Source organism: Ornithorhynchus anatinus, chromosome 5, assembly GCF_004115215.2.
Source record: "Ornithorhynchus anatinus isolate Pmale09 chromosome 5, mOrnAna1.pri.v4, whole genome shotgun sequence".
NCBI classification, from domain to species: domain Eukaryota; kingdom Metazoa; phylum Chordata; class Mammalia; order Monotremata; family Ornithorhynchidae; genus Ornithorhynchus; species Ornithorhynchus anatinus.
Genome location: NC_041732.1, coordinates 49,316,971 through 49,336,559, shown reverse-complemented (window position 1 = coordinate 49,336,559; position 19,589 = coordinate 49,316,971). Strand labels below are relative to the sequence as shown.

The 19,589-nt window shown below is 43.1% G+C and overlaps 1 protein-coding gene across 2 annotated transcripts in view; it reads left to right on the top strand.

The window, feature by feature from the left end:
* USP3 (ubiquitin specific peptidase 3) overlaps nt 1-19,589 on the top strand; it is a 96,673-nt gene that overhangs the window by 62,474 nt on the left and 14,610 nt on the right. For both annotated transcript variants that reach the window (XM_029065649.2, XM_029065646.2), the window contains exons 9-11: nt 5,747-5,893; nt 11,937-12,043; nt 12,499-12,579. In XM_029065649.2, coding sequence (XP_028921482.1) covers nt 5,747-5,893; nt 11,937-12,043; nt 12,499-12,579 — 335 coding nt within the window. The remainder of the gene's footprint in view (nt 1-5,746; nt 5,894-11,936; nt 12,044-12,498; nt 12,580-19,589) is intronic.

Genomic DNA, 19,589 nt, shown 5'->3' with positions numbered 1-19,589 from the left:
TGGGAGGAGTGAAGCTTGTTGAAGACGGCATATTTAAAAATTTATAATGGAATTTAAGTGTTTGTTCATTCAGTCATATTTACTGAGTGCTTACTGTGTGCAGAGCACTGTGCTAATTGCTTGGGAGAGTACAATACAACAATAAGCCGATAAGTAGACACATCCCCCACCCAGTGCAGTGTCAAGCACTGTTCTAAGTGCTGGGTTAATTACAAGTTAATCAGGTTCGACCCAGTCTAATTAGGAGGGAGATGAGGGGTACTGTACCCCCATTTCACAGTTGAGGTAACTGAAGCAAAGAGAAGTTAAGTCAGTTGTTCAAGGTCACACAGCACACACCCACAGATCTGGGTTTTGAACCCAGGTCTTCTGACTCTTAGACCCGTGCTATTTCCACTAGGCCATGGTGCTTCAGTAACAAAGATTGTAGTCCTTGAAATGGTACACTCTTGAGGATCGTAGTGATTTTCTTAGTAGTGCATAGTGTATATTTGTTGCACATGACTACAAAAAAGGAAAGTTTCAATCTGGCAGATTCAAGCAGTGAGCAAAGCATGATACCGTGTAAGATTGCACTTCTTCATCATTTAAGCAGTGGGCAGTCTCACTGTCACAGATAATTCCGTCTTCTACCCAGTAAACTATCCCAAAATAGATCTGTTCCCTGTGGTTCCCAAGAATATTTTTAGCACCCCAGGTGTTATTTATGCAGTCCTGCCATGTTTGTGGAGGATTAGCTTTGTGAGGCTTTGATGACAGCAGGTTTTCCATTGTTTCTCTTTCCCCCCTCCCCCCACCTCAATGCCTGTCTCTCTCCCTCTCTCTGTTACACACACACAAACACACCCTATAGGCACATTTTTGGAGAGTTTAGGAAATAAGGCAGAATGTGTGTCACCATCAGTGACCTGGCGGAGTCAGTCTCACTAGAAAACATTTAAAAGGCAGCAGAGTTAAAGCACGATTCGGTGCTTTGCAGTGATAAAAATGTAGTCTTTCAACCCCCTGGCCCACATCTGTTGTTTTTACTTAGGACTAGTGATGATTATGTTGATGATGATGGTGTGTAATCGCTTACTCTAAGCCAAGCACTGTTCTAAGCAGTAGAGAAAATAAAACAATCCAGGAGGACACAGTCCCTTTCCTGCAAGGGGCTTACAGTCTAAGCAGAAGGGGCTTAAGACTAGTGTGTTAACACAAGTCTTTGGAACAAACCTCTTCCCAGTGTCCTGAAGTATAAATCTTGTTACAGATGAAGATTTTCTTGTCTTAAGAGAGACATTATTACATTTTGCATTCTTGACCCAAAATTCTTAGAGGGACTTAGAAGAAATTGTCACCATCATCACATAAACCTTCTCTGAATTGAACTGCTTTAGAGTGTTGTGGTGTATATCAGTTATTCCACCAATGGGTCAGTAACTTTCCACTTCCCTGGGGCAAGTGCCACCAAATGTCAAACTTCTTAGCATTCCTTGGTTGTCCACTGTTATCGCCACCTTATGTAAGAGAAGCAGAGTTGTTTGTCTCCAGTTTTTGCACAGACTCTGCTCCTATCAGCCTCAGCCTGTGATTCCAGACTTAAGGAGGCTGGAGAGGGAAGTTGTGTGGGTAATTTTTGAGAGACTCTTGTTTGATTTCTGTGTACCCCAAGGGTGGGAAAATGACTAGATTCCCTAAAGAACTTGGATCAAGTAAAGCCCTCGAGAGAGAGAATTGGCTGTTTGGGAAATTTTATATTTATATATTTTATATATTTATATTTATGCCCAGTCCATTTGAGCCTTAACCTTGGTAGGGTTGGTTTTTTTTGTTTTTTGGGTTTTTTTGTACATTTCTAGGTATGTCTATAGATGGCCTTAGTCATTGATTTGAAAAGGATATGCGAGGTTTATGAGCCAGGTCTTGCTTTGTTCTCCAGCTAATCAAGGAGAATCTTCATTTTCAGGGCAACAGATTTAGATTCTGTTCTTCTTGATCACATCTATTACCTCTTTCACCCTTGCTTAGAAAGACTTTTCACTTTGTTAGACATCATTGGTTTCCAGATGTCTTGCCACATTTGTGTTAGAAACCAAGTAGGAAGTGTGCAACTTTAAACACACATAAACTCTCTGATGCAAAGTAAACAGGGAATATTTTTTTTTTCCTGGAACTGTGCCTTGAAGTAATAAGCTTATATTTTGAAATATTTTCATTATCAACAATCCAGTTGATTCAGTATCTTTGCAGTTTTTGCCCTTGGTGTGAGCTGAGTTTCATTTTTATTGTCACTTTCACATTGCGGTTCTCGTGCCTGGCCCTCACCCTGCAGTGCACAGGTGGCAAAGACTGCAGTGGGATAATGAAAGCCAGATTCTTTACTGCTAGTCTGCCATTCACAGAACCTTTCTGGAAAGGTTAAAAGTTGGAAGAGCATTCGGAAAAATCTTACAAATTTGAGTGTGAGCTCCAGGTCTCCCAGGTATTTTGAAGGAAGCATGTTCTAGTGACTAAACTTGACTCTGCACCAGGCGTGTCATATTCCTTATTGGTCTTTGCCATTTTACAGATTATATACTGATACTATTAAAACACGGAGAATAGTGCCCAGGTATATGTCACTATTGTGCATGTTGTGGTGTCACACAAGTATTTGTGTGTGTTTCTACACTTCGTGGTGTCTATCTCACTATTTGGGATGTCTGTCTTGCACACCTAGGAAGAAATGTAATTATTTGAAAAAAATCTTGGTAGAGCAAACTGTTTTGAAAATAGATTTTGCTTACTATAGGTTTTACCCCATTCTGTTAGTTAAGAAATAACTAGCAGTTTGCTACTGCTTGACACACTTCTTCAGAAGCATACCTACTTTGCCTTTCTACCTTGCAGGGATGTTTTATTGGTCTTTTGAAAATCATTTTTACCATTTATATTTGCAAAGTATTTAAAATAAATTTATAGTGTCACACAGTTTCTCAATGAGATAGATGTCCTCCTGCTATTACTGATGCAGATGAAGGTGCTGAGGTTTGTAAAGAATGAGCTTGCCTATAGTGTCTGTCCCTCTCGCACTTTCTCACTCTCTCTTCCCCCCTCCCTCCCTCTTCCTCTCACTCCTCATCCCCCCATTATCTTTTTCTCAAAATCTCTCTTACACCAACACATACTTGACAAAACTAGGATTAAAGCTAAAGCCTTTAAATTTTCCAGGGAGTCTGCCTCTCTGGGAAACCAAATTCCTGTTTATCGTGATGATTGCTGTTGGGTAATCCATATTGTCAATATTTGCCAACTCCTTCCCAATTGAACATGTACCTTACAGAGAGAGGTTGAACTAATACTTACAGGCTAGTGGAAAACTCTCCACCGAAGAAGGTCTGTGGAAAAAGATTGAAGTGCTATCTGAGAAACAATGGCTTTGGTACCATAGGCAATGACATTTTGTAAGTGTCCAGAATATGTTAAGAAAATATTTCAGGTGGCTGATTTCAGTATGAATGATTTTTCTGAATTTAGGTTATCACCATTACCCCTGAAATAACCTGAATTAGTTAAATAATCCTGGAGGAAATGGGGAGAGATCATGAAATTATATCAAAAAAATTGAGCATTTACCTCCAGACTAAAGGGTTCTACACTTTGAATCATGGCCAAATCCTAGGGTAAAAGGCACATATCAGAGGGAGAAAACCAGAAAAATAATTTCCCTTTTAGATAAAAGAATAAAGGGAAATGTAACATAGAACCTTTCATTTGAAAAACATACTTTTATGCTTCTCAGAGTTTTTGAGTAGATTTCCCTGCCAAAAGAAAAGGAAACATAGATTCGAGGGCATACATACTAGATAAGGTTTCCAAGAGAGTAGGCAGTAAAGTGTGTGCCATGAGTGTGAGGGGATTGCTAAGTATATGCTTACTAGAATTTGCTTTTTTCAGGGAGCATGAAGTTGCATGTTTGCCATTGGAGCGTTTTAATCAATCAATTATTTGTATTGAGCACTTACTATGTGCAGAGCACTGTAAGTGCTTGGGAGAGTACAAGACAACAGAATTAGCTGGCCAAGTTCTCTGACTAATTTTCATCTAAGCACTTCCTGAAGGCACCCTAAAGGCCCACCCTAAAGGCCCACTGAAATATTAATAAACAATCCTAAGTCTTTTAACTGTGTAGGCAAATGTACTAACCTGGTCATTTCTGTACAACTGAAGAAACCCTCTGTATTTATATGGAACCTGTAAGGAAAGGCTTGACAAAACAACATAGTGAACAAGATGTGGAGAATCTCTAAAGTAGTAGGCTGTAAATATGGTGCAGGTACAAAGGATGGAAATCCATCATGCAGCATAGTTCCGACCTGGAGAAACAGGAAGAAGTTCTAGTAAAGGGAAACAGATTCACAATCGAAGAAATCTCACTGGTGGTAAGAACTCTCTGGAGTTTGAAATTGGGTTTTTAAGAAAAGTGATGAAAGCCATCACTGAGCACATAAAAATTCAGGCTAAACAAAGCCCAGAGAACTTTTTGCATTGACAGGAGACTGCCTGGATTGACCCTCTCTTTTCCCATCTTGAATTCCTGTGAAAATGCTCCATATGGGAATGTGGGTTTCCTTCTGAATGAGATTGCTGCCCTGCCCTTCCACTTCCTCTGTTTCATATTCATTCAATCGTATTTATTGAGTGCTTACTGCGTACAAAGCACTGTAACTAAGCACTTCGAGAGAATATGACAATTCCCATTTTTCTGTTAGTCTTCTTGATGGCCCGTCTGTCTCCTGATGATCTTCTCTATTAAAACGCAAAATTTTCATTCTAGTAGGATAATGTGCTTTATGTGGATCCCTGTGTGTTGGCAAGAATAATAATAATTATGGTATTTAAGTGCTTACTATGTGCCAAGCACGGTTCAAAGCTCTGGGGTAGATACAGGCTCATCAGGTTGTCCCACGTGGGGCTCACAGTCTTAATCCCCATTTTACAGGTGAGGTAACTGAGGCACAGACAAGTTAACTGACTTGCCCAAAGTTACATAGTAGAAAAATGGTGAGAGAGACCCTAAAAAATGCATACCGTCTATTGAAGATTTCTATTCCTCTTGAGACAGAAAAAGGGTTTTAATCCCATGGGCTAATCAATTACATTTTAGACTTTGGAAAAATCATTTTCTTTTTAATCACCTATAAAGCTGCACTTAAGTGTTGGTTTTTCTTTGAATCTTGACTCTTTAGGGAAATGTTTGATAAGGGTGCTGATGATAATTGTGGTGTTTAAGTGTTTATTCTGTGCCAAGCGCTGAACTAAGTAAGTGCTAAGGCAGATGGAAGACAATCTGGTCAGACCCAATCCCTGTCCCACATGAGACTCACAGTCTAAGGCGGAAGGAGAACAGGTATTGAATCCCCATTTTGCAGGTGAGGAAACTGAGGCACAGCAGGCCAGTGGCTGAGATGGCATTAGAACCCAGGACCTCTGACTCTCTGATCCCTGCTCTTTCCTAAAGGCCAGGCTGCTTCTCTTCATATCTCAGAGCATTCGTTGGTCTTTCAGTCAAGAACCCTCAGTTCAAACGTCCTTCTCAGTGATTTCCAGTGGTGTTTAGAAGCAGTTTTCCGGGGAGGGTAAAACATGCAAAATTGACAGCAAGTGTTACCCCGTAGACAAGCCCCTGCACTTCAGTTATTGAACCGGCTTTGCTTTTATTACTTGAGGTACCTTAGTGTGGAAACCCTGCATATTCAATGAATATCTTCTGTTTGCTTTTAAGGGGTTATCAGCAGCAGGATGCACATGAATTCATGCGCTATCTTTTGGACCACCTGCATCTGGAACTCCAGGGAGGCTTCAATGGTGTTTCTCGTTCAGTAATCCTACAAGAGAATTCGGGTCTTTCTGCAAGTAACAAATGTTGCATGTAAGGCATACTTTTTATGGGGCTTTTGGCTGGGATGGGGAACTTAAAATATCGCCATATCTCTTTGGGTCCTTTTTTTATATTGAAGAGTGATAATGTTGATTATGAATTTCTTATTTAAAATGCACCATCAAGTAACTGAAACAGAATGACTGTATTCCTCTTCTTGGACTTGCCTTTTTTATGGGAATATAGCCCAAACTTGTGAAACAACATGCTAAGTATAGGACGTACGGTTGTAATTTAGTATTTGTAAGGGCATTACAAATATATGGAAGTGAAGGGCGCTGGGGGATGAGAAGATCTTCTTTCATGCTTAGACTGTGATTGCCCAGAGCCCTTAGGTGAAGAAGTGGCCATTTATACAGTTTATTGTTTTAAGTAATAAGTGAACATTGTTAAATGTAAGAAGCCAAAAGCTACAGCTGTAAGAGGTGGTCTTCCCCCACCCTCCTCCAAAACTCAGGTTCAGGGTGGACTCCACCATCTTTCACTATGCTTCTTAGGAAAGCAGCAGAGATCTTCCCCAGTTGCGACCAGGTTCTATTAATTAGTGCACTTTTGGCCAGTTTGCATTTCTGTGCTCAATTCTTGAGCCAAATGGACATTGTTTTGGAGGGCACCACCCTTATTGGATTGCAATTAAAAAAACTGTAAGGTTTAAAATCATGTGAACAGATGGAGGATATCAGTTCAATTCATGAAAAACAGTTGAACACGGCATGTACAGTGAGGGGGGTGGTAAGGGCGTTACGAAGGGGTGGTTTTTTCCTACAGATTGGAAGGAAAAAAAATCTTCCCTTGAAATAATTTTCTAATTTTTGAAATGCAAGGATTGGTCAACATAATTCAATCCTGAGAAGTACACAGCAAAACATGTGTTTTTGAGAGTGCTAGAGTGTCTTGGATTTCACAAAATTTTCTGAGGTCTATAATGACCTATTTTGCATATTGACTCAGTCACCGAGTTGGAAGCATGCCTCAACTTAGGGCCAAATTTAGTGACTAGCCTCAGGCTTCCTCTTCACAAAAGCAGGAAGCTCATTACAGAATTTCAGCCTCCTATGCCTCGCCAGAATTTAGCGGGGCTCGAGTCGCACATCTTTTCTACGTCATATTCTGTTACTCTTTATTGAAAACCCAGCGCCTGAGAGTGGTGTGAAATTTCATCTGACTTGGAGCTCATGATTGCCACGCACTTTAAATGTTTTCCAGAGTATGTATGCCAACCTCTTTACACCATCTCTCTGGCCTTGTTACCTTTTAAATCACCGGTTCTTTCCATTTTTAAAACTTTACCCCTGATTTGCTATAAGTTGATCAGATAATTCCTGGAGGTTTGAGACGTGATTTACAAGTACTGGACCCCCCCAGAGGCAGTGTGTTTTGAGTTTTTACTTCCATGTCCCTGAAGCGACAATTCTCCGGGCAGAGCCACCTGGAGTTGGCTATGAAACCCAGGGTGCTGATGCCTGTGCTTCAGGTCTGGGGGTGACTGACCCCCCCCCCCCCCCAGCTCTGCGCTGCATCCTGCAGACCTTTCTTGTACTTTTCTCAGTGCTCAGTACAGTGTCTGGCACGTAGTAAGCATATAACAAATATGATTTTTTCTTTAAAAAAAAGAAGCTGCAATATCTCGGAGCCTGGGAAGACCTGAGCTGTCCCCCAGAAGTTTACATTGCTGGCTCCTCCGGCCTTGGTATGGCAGGGGCAGAGCAAGCTCCACAGGAAACAGTAGCGTAGGATGTGGGCGGAAGCAGCTCTGTGACAGCTCAAGGCCTTCCCCATTATGACAGTTTCCCCTCCAGTGTGGGGCCTCCCTCTGCTTTCCCCACTCGCCCCAACTTTCCTTTCCTCACCACCTTCTTCTGGCTCCCTGGTCCCAAGTATGTAGAGAAGCAGCATGGCTCAGTGGAAAGAGCCCGGGCTTGGGACTCAGAGGTCATGGGTTCCAATCCCGGCTCCACTGCTCGCTAGTTGTGTGACTCTGGTTAAGTCACTTCACTTCTCTGGGCCTGAGTTCCCTCATCTGTAAAATGGGGATGAAAACTGTGAGCCCCACATAGGACAACCTGATCACCTTGTATCCCCCAGCGCTTAGAACAGGGCTTTGCACAGAGTAAGCGCTTAACAAATACCACCATTTTTTTTTTTAGTTGAAGGAAATAAATAACCTTGGTCAGGGTTGCATCTTCTTCTGATATCCTGCAGCGTATTCATCTATCTTGTAAGTTCCAACCACTTAGTCATCGCTAAAGCTTACTTGGAGTACTTGCTGATCGAATTTGAGGTACCCTCAGTTCTGCCATAACACGTTCTGGCTTAGAGCGCCATTAGGGAATGTCCATCCGACAGCGCAAATCTGTTCAGATGCGACGTGTTGTCGGAAGAAGTGGTTTGTATGCCGCTCGTGCTCATGTGTGGTGTCAAACACAGTGGGCAGGACGATTTGAGTTTTTTTTGATGCTGCACCCCCATCTCCACCTTAACCTTGCGGTTTTAAAAAAGTCTTTTTATGCTTCTCCAAGCTGGAAACATTTCCAAACTGATTGCCCATGTTGTTCCTGATAGACTGAAACCTTCACTGAGATTGGCACGTTTATTTTGCTTTATGCAGGGATGCGTAGTCATTTTGGCCCGGATTTTGATTGTTGCGCAGTTTCCTCTTATGTTATAATTGAGATTTTTGTCAGTCCTGATCTGAACAGGAAGGGGGATTACACGTTAAGGAGCTCAGTTTAAGAAAGGTAAGTCAAGTTTAGATGTGAGTAGAGCTCTAGAGCTCTTATTAGTAAGAATCGCCGTGGGATGCTGAAGGGCGCTCACAGGTCATGTCTGTCCACATCTCTGTCGATTCCCTGTGGGCATATTGCCCCTTCAGTAGACCATCCCCATCAACATGTGTGTCAGTAGTGGTAATATTTATCAGTTGTCCACTTGGTGTAACGCACTGTGCTAGGCACTTGGGATGAAAAGAATAAAAAGAAAAAGACATTTCCCTCCCACAGGGAGCTTGCACTCCCTGACTGACTCCATGGCAGTTTGGGAAAGATCCCAACATAGTAATACCAAAACTGGTTCAAACCAGTGGTCTGCCCAGCCCAGTACTTCATCCAACTGGAAGAGCACAGTGATGGTCACCCCACCCTTGATATCATTGATCTCTCAATATCCCTAACATATTCTCTACTACGTTAAAATGGCTGCTTGTCCAAGAATATACACAGACCTTGTTTAAACCAACTTTTGGCCTGCACAACTTCGTGTGGTAACATGCACTTTACCCACTGTGAGAAAAAAAAAGGGCCTGATGAGGAGCAAAGGGAGTCGGTGGGTTTGGTCTTTCTGAACCACAGTGCTGCAGGAAAATCTCTAAAGCCAGAGGAAATGTTTCAGACTGTAAGCTCCTTGTGGGCAGGGAATGGGTCTGCCGGCTCTGATGTGTTTTATTCTTGAAAGCTTTAGTTCAGTGCTCTGAACTTAAAAAGCGCTCAATAAATGCCATTGATTGACCATTATCTAAAAATATCATTTTAAGGACTTAATCCGCTGAGGAATAGAGAGTAAAAAGCTTATTTTGGGGGAAAAAACGTTACTTCCGGCCATCAGCGATCCACTCTGCCCCGAAGCCATTTACCAAACAGACACAAATGGGACTAAATTAAATGAATGTTGAAACCTTTGTTTTGGCATTGGATGGTAATACTTAGGCAATGTGATTTTGTTTCGGTACCCCCCCAGGAAGAAGTATGATATAATTTAATAGATGTCGAAACCTTTCTATTGGCGTTGAATTGTGATATTTAGGAAATGTGATTTTGTATTTAGTGTGAGCTGCACAACATCCTGACAACCCTAGACCTTTGGCTGTCACGAGGAAGCTTAACTAACTGACTATTTTTGAAGATCAAACAGTGCCTAATACTGATTTTAAACTTGTGTTCCTTCAAAACAAGCGAAATAAACTGGAATATTGGAAGAAATAGACATTAGCAATTCAAGTAAACTGTTTAGCATGTTAGAGTTAATCCTTGGCGTCACTTTCCGTATATCTCTAGTCACCATCATCATCACGGTCCTCACATTTTGAAGCCCTTCAAAATCATAGGTAGACATTGAACCAAATAAGAACAAAAAAGATACCATCTATTCATCAAGTAGAATCAGCGGTGGAATGTGACCTGTCTCTCTGGTGGAGTCTTCCTCTCCCCTCAAAGGCTATTGACAGGTGGTGGGGAATTGGGTCACCCCACCTTCCTGTTGCCATTTCCTCAACAACTTCCTCCACTGCTGACTAGGACCAGGAGAAAGGACCACTTGGTATGTGAATCAATCCATCAATGGCATTTCTTGAGCACTTACTGTGTGCAAAGCACTGTGCCCAGCACTTGAGAGAGTACAATATGACAGAGTTAGTATTAATAGTTATGGTATTTGTTATGCGCTTACTCTGTAATAATAATAATAATGTTGGTATTTGTTAAGCGCTTACTATGTGCAGAGCACTGTTCTAAGCACTGGGGTAGATACAGGGGAATCAGGTTGTCCCACATGAGGCTCACAGTTAATCCCCATTTTACAGATGAGGGAACTGAGGCACAGGGAAGTTAAGTGACTTGCCCTCAGTCACACAGCTGACAGGTGGCAGAGCTGGGATTCGAACTCATGACTTCTGACTCCCAAGCCCAGGCTCTTTCCACTAAGCCACGCTGCTTCTGTGCCAGGCAACGTACTAAGTGCTGGGGTGGATACAAGCAAATTGAGTTGGACACAGTCCCTATCCCACGTGAGGCCCATCACTTTACAGATGAGGTAACTGAGGCACCGAGAAGTGAAGTGACTTGCCCAAGGTCACACAGTAAAGAAGAGGCAGAGCTGATATTGGAACCTATGAACTTCTGACCCCCCAGGCCCAGGATCTATCCCTATTGCCATGCGGCTGCTTGTTCCCTGCCCACAATAAGCTGTGAACCTTTCTTTAGGGTCCCGCTTAGAGGAACAAGGGACGGTTGCCTCCCTGTGACCATAGGGCCATTCTGTGGGCGGCATCTCTTCACTTTGAGGGCCATTTACGTGTGTTGTTTTTGCCCAAACGTTTTCATTATGATGTTTTTACAAGCCCCACTGTGGCAGGGTCACCTAGAAGTAAAGCTTGGGCCTACTTCTGGCCCAGCCTAAATCCAGATACAGTGGTTCCGACTGTCATTTTGGGGCCTAAAGAGATCCAAACGGGACCCACTCGTCCTCTCAGTGGGATCCCAAGCATCTGGGGCTGCGGGTGACTGCTCCAATTGTCCTAATGTAGGTTCGCCCCAGGACTTACAGGAAAATGAGCCCCAAAAAGAGGAACATTGTTGACGACGGTTAGATAGAATTTCCCTCTATGTGTGCGTGACCCTTGGCTAAATAATTCTTCTGGTGGTTCTTCCAGTGTATTTCCTTTTTAGGCATCAATTTGCCATTTAGGGTATTTATACACAAAGCGCAGTCGTTTTGCACTTCTTTTGCCAGAGAAGAAGATACTTGGGGGGGCCCTTTACTGTAGCTGCCAGAAAATGACTCATAAACAGCAAAGCAAACCCTCAAAAATGAGAATAATGTTGAACAGGATTTGGCCGGGCTTCCGAGTGGGAAGCCCCGTAGGTAAGCTGTGGCTACCTTGATTGTAATAACATAGAAACTCCCCTTACTCTTTCTTTTCCCCATACCAGAATTTCTGTAAACACAAAGATAGTGTGAACTTCAGCCACATGTTTGCCTCAAGTGCTCTGTAAATGACTGCTACAGGTGAATGATTTCATTTCCTCTGGGTCTAGAAATGAATAAGCTCTGAAACTTCTTTTAATTTGAATTTCTAGAAGTGATTGTTCAAAATAAAAAGAACACGAAATCACGAGTGAAATGAATGATTTGGTAACTACGTTTTTAAAGCTATCACAGTGAGCTTTTTTAATGACCAACCATCTGAGTTTTAAAATTCAGTTAAAGAAATGTAGATTGAATTGGTGTCCCAAATGATGATTTTTTTTTGTTTTCCCCTTAGAAATGGAGCCTCTACTGTTGTCACAGCAATATTCGGAGGCATTCTTCAAAATGAAGTAAACTGCTTAATATGTGGGACAGAATCTAGAAAGTTTGATCCATTCCTAGGTAAGACTTCCTGGTCTTAACTGTACTGTAATAATCCAATATTCTGAGTCTTTGGAAATCCGAGGGTATAAAGTAGTCAGTAGAAGCATTCATGTTTAACCCAGGTTTAAAGAGTGCTTGTCTATTTTTTCTGTCAGTGCATTTCAGCTGGGGGAGGTTGTACATTGGTGGGACTTGATAATATTTTGGGTGTCATTCCTTCATATCTCCCACTTGGGGAGCCTCCCTCCCACCCCATTCCCTCCTTGAGTCCTAGAGCTAAGAGGAGTTGAAGAAGACGAAAAGGCAGTTTCAGTCCAAACTCATGGTGCTTATGAAAGGAAAATATTTCTCTCGGTTTTCCTTGGAAGGGTTTCCTATAGTTTGACTATTTGTGAGGGGGTTGTTTAAAAAAAAAAGTGATATAAATCAACAAAGCCAGTATTAATTCCTTGGGTTCTGTGCTTCTTTTCAAGACCTTTCATTAGATATTCCAAGTCAGTTCCGAAACAAACGTTCAAAGAACCAAGAAAATGGACCAATGTGCTCCCTACGGGGTAAGGATGCAACAGTTATTCTCAAATCTGTATTTTTGTACATCAGTAAAGATAGGATATGAAACACTTTTATTTACAATGCTCCTGTATTGGGAATTGTGAGGTCTTTCATATTTGAGACTTCACACTCAAGTTTTGCACCTCGAGAGCCTAAACTGTGATAGCATTGTGGCCTAGTGGAAAGAGCATGGGCTTGGGAGTCAGAAGACCTGGGTTCTAATTCCGACTCCACCAGTTGTCTGCTCTGTGTCCCTGGGCAAGTCACATCACTTCTCTGTGCCTCAGTTTCCTCATCTGTAAAATGGGGATTGATACTGTAAATCCCACATGGGACAGGGACTAGATCCAACCCAATTTGCTTGTATCCACCCCAGTCGTTTTTACAGTGTCTGGCACATAGTAAGCCCTTAACAAATACCACTTGTTACTATTATTCTTATAAGTTCCATTTACTATAAAAAAGAGATTTTTCTATGCAGGGGTGTTTTCGTTGGATAACAATGCTACAGGATTGTAGAATTCAGTTGGAAACCAGCAATTTTCATCTTGTCCCACTTTTTATTGGGGATTGAGGAAAAAGTATTTGAACTTTAAATTTAGTAATAAAACTAGCTTTCCAGGTTTCAGATGTCTAACATGATTGTCTTGCAGCTATTTCAATGCTTAATAAATGCCATATTATTAAATAGAAAAAGTCATAGGAATTTATTAAACATTTACATACAGTCCTCTAGAAATAAATCCTGTCAAACACTGTGACTGTCAAGATTAGGACCATGCCTGTTTCCCTGCACCCTCTTGCTCTCCATTTTAGGCCATTAAAATTGCTATTTTATAAGTGCCATTGCCACCAGAGAAGGGAAAGCCATTTCTAGGCCTTTTCTATTCCCTCATGTCCAGAGGGGTTTTTCAGAAGAAATCTTTTCCTTGTATGAAACTCTAGGTGGCAGGGATTGGGGAGTAAGAGGTAAATGGAGTCAAAAACTATGCCAAAATAGTACAGACTAAGCCCCCTCCTTTTTTTTGTTGTTGTTGTCAATTCATCTGATCAGAGGAATGGAGAAGGTCGTTTTTGAGGATAGATTGGAAGAGAAGCAGCATGGCCTAATGGAAAGAGCACGGGCCTGGGAGAAGACCTGGGTTCTAATCTCAGCTCTGCCACTTTTCTGCTGTGTGACCTTGGGCAAGTCACTTAACTTCTCTGTTCTTCAGTTACCTCATCTGTAAAATGGGGATTAAGACCCTGAGCCCCGTGTGGGACGTGTACCGTGTCCAACAGTTCCTGGCACCTAATAAGCACGTGGCCTAGTGGCTAGACCAAAGGCCTGGGAATCAGAAGGACCTGGGTTCTAATCTCAGATCCACCACTTGTGTGCTGTGTGACCTTGGACAAGTCATTGCACTTCCGTGTTCCTCAGTTACTGCATCTGTAAAATGGGGATTAAGATTGTGAGCCCCATGTGGGACCTGGGCTGTGTCCAACCTGATTAGCTTGTATTTACCTCAGCGGTTAAATCAATGCTTGACACATAGCAGGCGCTTAACAAACATCCTCATTATTATTAACAAATACCATAAAAAAGAGAAGACCCAGTTTAAGCGGACACAGTCCTAAAGGGTGTGCAGAGCACAGCCCTCGGTTGCTCATTAAATTCCTCAACACCAGGAGAAAGAGGCACCCACTGAATCTTGGTGGTAGGTCCCAAAGCAGTGAAAAGGAAGCCCTTCCGTCTACCTTGGGTCATTCCCATCATCATCATCGCATTACTGTGCAGGTAGAAAATAGCAGTACCATTTAGAGGGGGCTAGACATTTAAATCAAAGAAATCCATAGAGGGAAAATTGTGCGTGTTTGGTGGGGTCACCCCTAGATATTAGAATGGTTCCATCAAGGGAGACAGTTGTGATGTGCTTCTTCCAAGTTTCCTGGACTAATACAGGGGATAGTACAGGCCTGCTGGGCCAGCATTTATTAGCGTTTGTTGGGTTCTTAATTTCAACAAAGTCTGGAAAGGAAAATTAAAGGAGGCAACTGTGAAATAGACAGCAGTCAGGTCAAATTTCCATTGAGTCAACTGAGAGTCCATCTCTAATTAGAATCTCCATAAGAGTATGAACTCGTATTTTGGTAGGGAAACATCCCACCCTTTAGCCTTGATTAAAGTATAATTTGGCCACCCCCCTGGGTAAAATCCCCATTTTGTTACCTTGGAAGGAGAGGATGAAAAAGAAATGTTCCTCTGCTCAGCACGGAATAAGTCAATCATTGCACAGGTCTGAATGGGTGATTGTAATCACCTGCTGTACAGAATAAAAGTAAAGTTAATGGGTTGACCCGATCTGTTAAGTGTTCTCATTATCAGACTTATTTTTAAGCCGGTGGAAGGGAGCTTGGAAAAAGAAAATTGGTGCAGTCAGTGGGGAAGGTAGGGTGAGAAAGTGCACCTGGGCTAGTGGAAATGGAGGTGGGTCCCCTGTGGGATTGCTGCTCTCTCAGATGTTTTTGGACTTGCCCGCAATTATTCATTCAGTCATATTTATTGAGCACTTACTGTGTGCAGAGCGCTGTTCTAAGCGCTTGGAAAGTTCAATTCGTTGAAGAGAATCCCTGCCCACAACGGGCTTATAGTTTCCACTGAGCCACGAGAAGCAGCGTGGCTCAGTGGAAAGAGCATGGGCTTTGGAGTCAGGGCTCATGAGTTCGAATCCCAGCTCTGCCACTTGTCGGCTGTGTGACTGTGGGCAAGTCACTTAACTTCTCTGTGCCTCCGTTCCCTCATCTGTAAAATGGGATTAAGACTGTGAGCCCCACGTGGGACAACCTGATTCCCCTATGTCTACCCCAGTGCTTAGAACAGTGCTCGGCACATAGTAAGCGCTTAACAAATACCAACATTATTATTATTATTAGTTTAGAAGAGTGGAGACAGACATCAAAACAAGTAAACAGACATCAATAGCATCAATATGAGTAAAATTATAGATATATACACATCAAAACAAGTAAACAGGCATTAATACAAATAAATAGAATTATAGCTATGTACATATATACACGTGTGCTGGGTGGGGGGGATAGAGCAAAGGGAGCGAGTTGGGGCGATGGGGTGGGGGGGAGGAGTTGAGGAAAAGGGGGGCTTAGTCTCAGAAGGCCTCTTGGAGGAGGTGAGCCTTCAATAGGGCTTTGAAGAGGGGAATGAATGAGTGAATGAATGACCGTCAGTCCCAGGTGGGACGGGGACTGTCCAACATGATTAGCTTGTATCCACCCCAGAAATTAGAACAGTGCTGGACACATAGCACTTAACAAATGCTATAATTATTATCTCCCCTTCTAGACTGTAAGCTCGTTATGGGCAGGGAAGGTGTCTGCTAATTCTGTTGTACTTTCCCAAGTGCTTAGTACAGTGCTCTGAACATAGTAAACACCCAGTAAATACTATTGATTAATTGATTGCCCACTAGCCCTGTTGGCTAGAGGAGCTGGCCCCTCTCCTACTGCCCATCCCCTTCTTCCCACCAGCAACCTGAACTCACCCTGAACTCACTGTAAAGTCGATCAGCTGGTCGGATTTATTGAGCGCTTACCGTATGCAGAGCACTGTACTGAGCACGTGGGAGAGTACAATGCAACAATGAACAGGCACATTCCCTGCCCACAACGAGCTTAGAGTCTAAAGTCTTTTGTGCTGGTCCGGCAGGGTTGCCAGCATCAAGGATGGCACCCTGAACCGTGGGATCGGGGGTGGGGGGCTGTTGGGAAGTTGAAGCTGATGATCCATGGCTCCCTAATATTTGTCTCCAGATTCAATCACTGCTGAAAGACCTATAGTGCTTCCCCTGGGAACAAATGCTCTCCCAGTGACGTACAAACCCTGGGCATCCAGTTCCATGGCACAGGTGGTTACGAAGCTAGTTACGGTGTTTTCATCAAGAGCAGGCGAGGCGTATATATATCTACAAAACTATCTTCCAGGGGCAGCAAGAAAAGGGACTTTTCCCACTGTAATTAGACCCTCATAGCTCCTGTCATTAGTCAGAAATCCTCCTGATTCTGTGTGACCCGACACATGTATCAATCAGCAGTGGTATTTATTGAGCTTCCTGGTTTCCCCAGTTTTCCTCCCTGAGAAACAACTGTATCCCAGGACATTTTGATTATTATTATTGTTAAGTGCTTACTATGTGCCAAGCACTGTTCTAAGCACCGGGGTAGATACAGGTTGGATACAGGCACTGTCCCACATGGGGCTCACACTCTTAATCCCCATTTTAAAGATGAAGTAACTGAGGCCCAGAGAAGTGAAGTGACTTGCCTAAGGTCACACAGCAGACACGTGGCGGAGCTGGGATTAGAACCGGGAATAGATTCAGATGAGATTGTATGACATACAAAGTGCTTCAAGTTTTAGCTTGGGGCTGATGGATTCTACATTGTGAATAGGCTAAAAAGGGTTTTTTAAAGTTGCCTCATATAAGATCATTAGAAACAGTAAAAGGGTCTACCTAGTTATGCCTATCGAGCCGGATAAATTGTACCTGCTGAGTTTTTTTCGTGTTTTTGCCTCAGCCATGATCTGTTCTTGGCAGGCATAGGTCCTTATTGAATGGAGGTAATTTTCCTCCCCTCCAGGGCACTTGTAAATCACTCAGAAATGAGCAAAGTCCATTAAGCAGGGGCTGTGTGTGTATTGTGCCCAGAAATAGAAATTAAGGAGCCGAATGTTTGTTTAAAAAAAAAAAAAAAGGCTTTATCCACCAAATAGGTGCACCTTAATTTGTTCATACCTGCAATTGGCTCTATCCCCTTGCCTGCTTAGCCCTGATTAGCATAAGATTAAATAGGGGACACATTTCAGGAATAAGTACCAAAAACCGGCATCGGTTTGCAGAAATGTAGAAGGTGCAATATTATTAAAGAGCCCAAACCAAGTAAATGATACCTCACAGTTAATGCACCATCCACTCCGCATGTAGCCTTACTGAGGACCTAGAGCCTTAAATAAAGAAGGTACAAACACAGACTCTGAGCTCTTGGGGAGATGGGAGAGAAGGTTGGCTAAAGTGGGTATAGTAAGCCTTTTTCAATCCTAATGGGGTTATGTAGGCTGCACATTCTAGCTCTGGGGAAATCCCCACTGGACAGCCTCCCCTGGGTGAGGCGAAGGAGATTTATTAGCTTGAAAAATTGTCTTGCCTCCTGTCTCTCCCAATTCCATTCCATGTTTCACTCTGCTTCCCGGATCATTTTTCTACAGAAACATTCAGTCCGTATTTCCCCACTCCTCAAGAACCTCCAGAGCTTCCCATCCACCTCTGCATCGAACAGAAACTCCTTACCATCAACTTTAAGGCACTTAAGTCCCCACCCACCCACGCACACCCGCATCTTACCTCGCTGGTCTCCTGCTACAACTCAACCCACACACTCCGCTCTTCTGATGCCAACCTACTTGCTGCATCTCAGTCTTGTCTGTCTCATCGCCAACCTCTCGACCACGTCCTGCCTCTGGCCTGGAACACCCTTCCTCTTCATATACTACAGACCATCACTCTCCCCACCTTCAAAGCCTTATTGAAGGCACATCTCTTCCGAGCAGTCTTCCCCGACTAACCCTTCATTTCCTCTTCTCCCACTCCCTTCCGTGTCGCCCTGGCACTTGGATTTGCCCCCTTAATCCACCCCTCCCTCAGTTCTACAGCACTTACATACCTATCCTAGTTTTATTTTTATTTATATTAAAGTCTCCCCCTCTGGATTGTAAATTCACTGTGGGCATGTCTGCCAACTCTGTTATATTGTACTCTCCCAAAGTCTTAGTAGAGTGCTCTGCAAACAGTAAGCACTCAATAAATACTATTGATTGATTGAGTTCTGGGCCAGAGGTTGTTGAAACTGCACTGGAGCTCAGTTGAGAATGAATGTGAGCTGCTAGGATCAATCAGTTAATCAGTGGTATTTATTGAGGATTTATTGTGGGCAGAGCATTATACTAGGGGCTTGGGAAAGTACAATATGATAGAGTTAGTTGGTAGTTGTCACAATCTCTGATCACAAGGAACTTCCAGTCCAGAGGGGATCCAAGTGGCAAGACAGATCCCACCCAGCAGAGCTCTCCATCTGGGAGCCGAGCCTGAAGCAGGTGAGCTCTTCCAAGCCTAGGATAGTATATGTGGAGACATCCGTATATTAGGAAATTTAAAACTTTGCTGAGAGCGTCCATGTTTTTAACCCAAGTGGCAAAGCAGTCCCCTGGCTGCCATCTGAAATGGTTCACATGATTGATCCCCAAACCCCATGCGATAGCAAATCTCTTCCTCCCTCCAAATTTTAATCCCCATTTTACAGATGAGGAGACTGAGGCCTTGCTACTTTAAATACAAGAAGATAAAGCTTGCAGTGAAGAGGCAGCATGGGGCAGGAGTGAGGCCTAGTGGAAAGAACACTGACCTGGGTTCTAAACCCAGCTCTGCCACTTGTCTGCTGTGTGACTTTGGGCACTTCACTTCCTCCATGCCTCAGTCACCTCATCGGTAAAATGGGGATTAAGACTGTGAGTCCCTTGCGGGACAGGGACTGTGTCCAACCTGATTATCTTATGTCTACCCCAGCGCTTACTACAGTGACTTATACTCCATACTTTTAAGTGCATAAAATAAAGCACTTAAAAAATACCATGAGGGAAAGGTAGGGGGGAAGGGAGAGGCATTTCTGCTCTACTGCCTCAAGGAGCTCAAACAGACACTGGGTAACAATGACTCTTTGAGTTCCTTGCTTAGTAGTAATAACTGTGGTATTTGTTAAGCACTTACTAAGTGCTGGGCACCATACTAAGAACTGGGAGAAATACAAGGTAAACGGGTTGGACACAGTCCCTGTCCCACAGAGGGCTCTGTCTTTATCCCCATTTTACAGGTGACGTAACCGAGGCCCAGAGAAGTGAAGTGACTGCCAAAGGTCATGTAGCAATCAAGTGGTGGAGCCGGGCTTAGGACCCAGATCTTTCTGA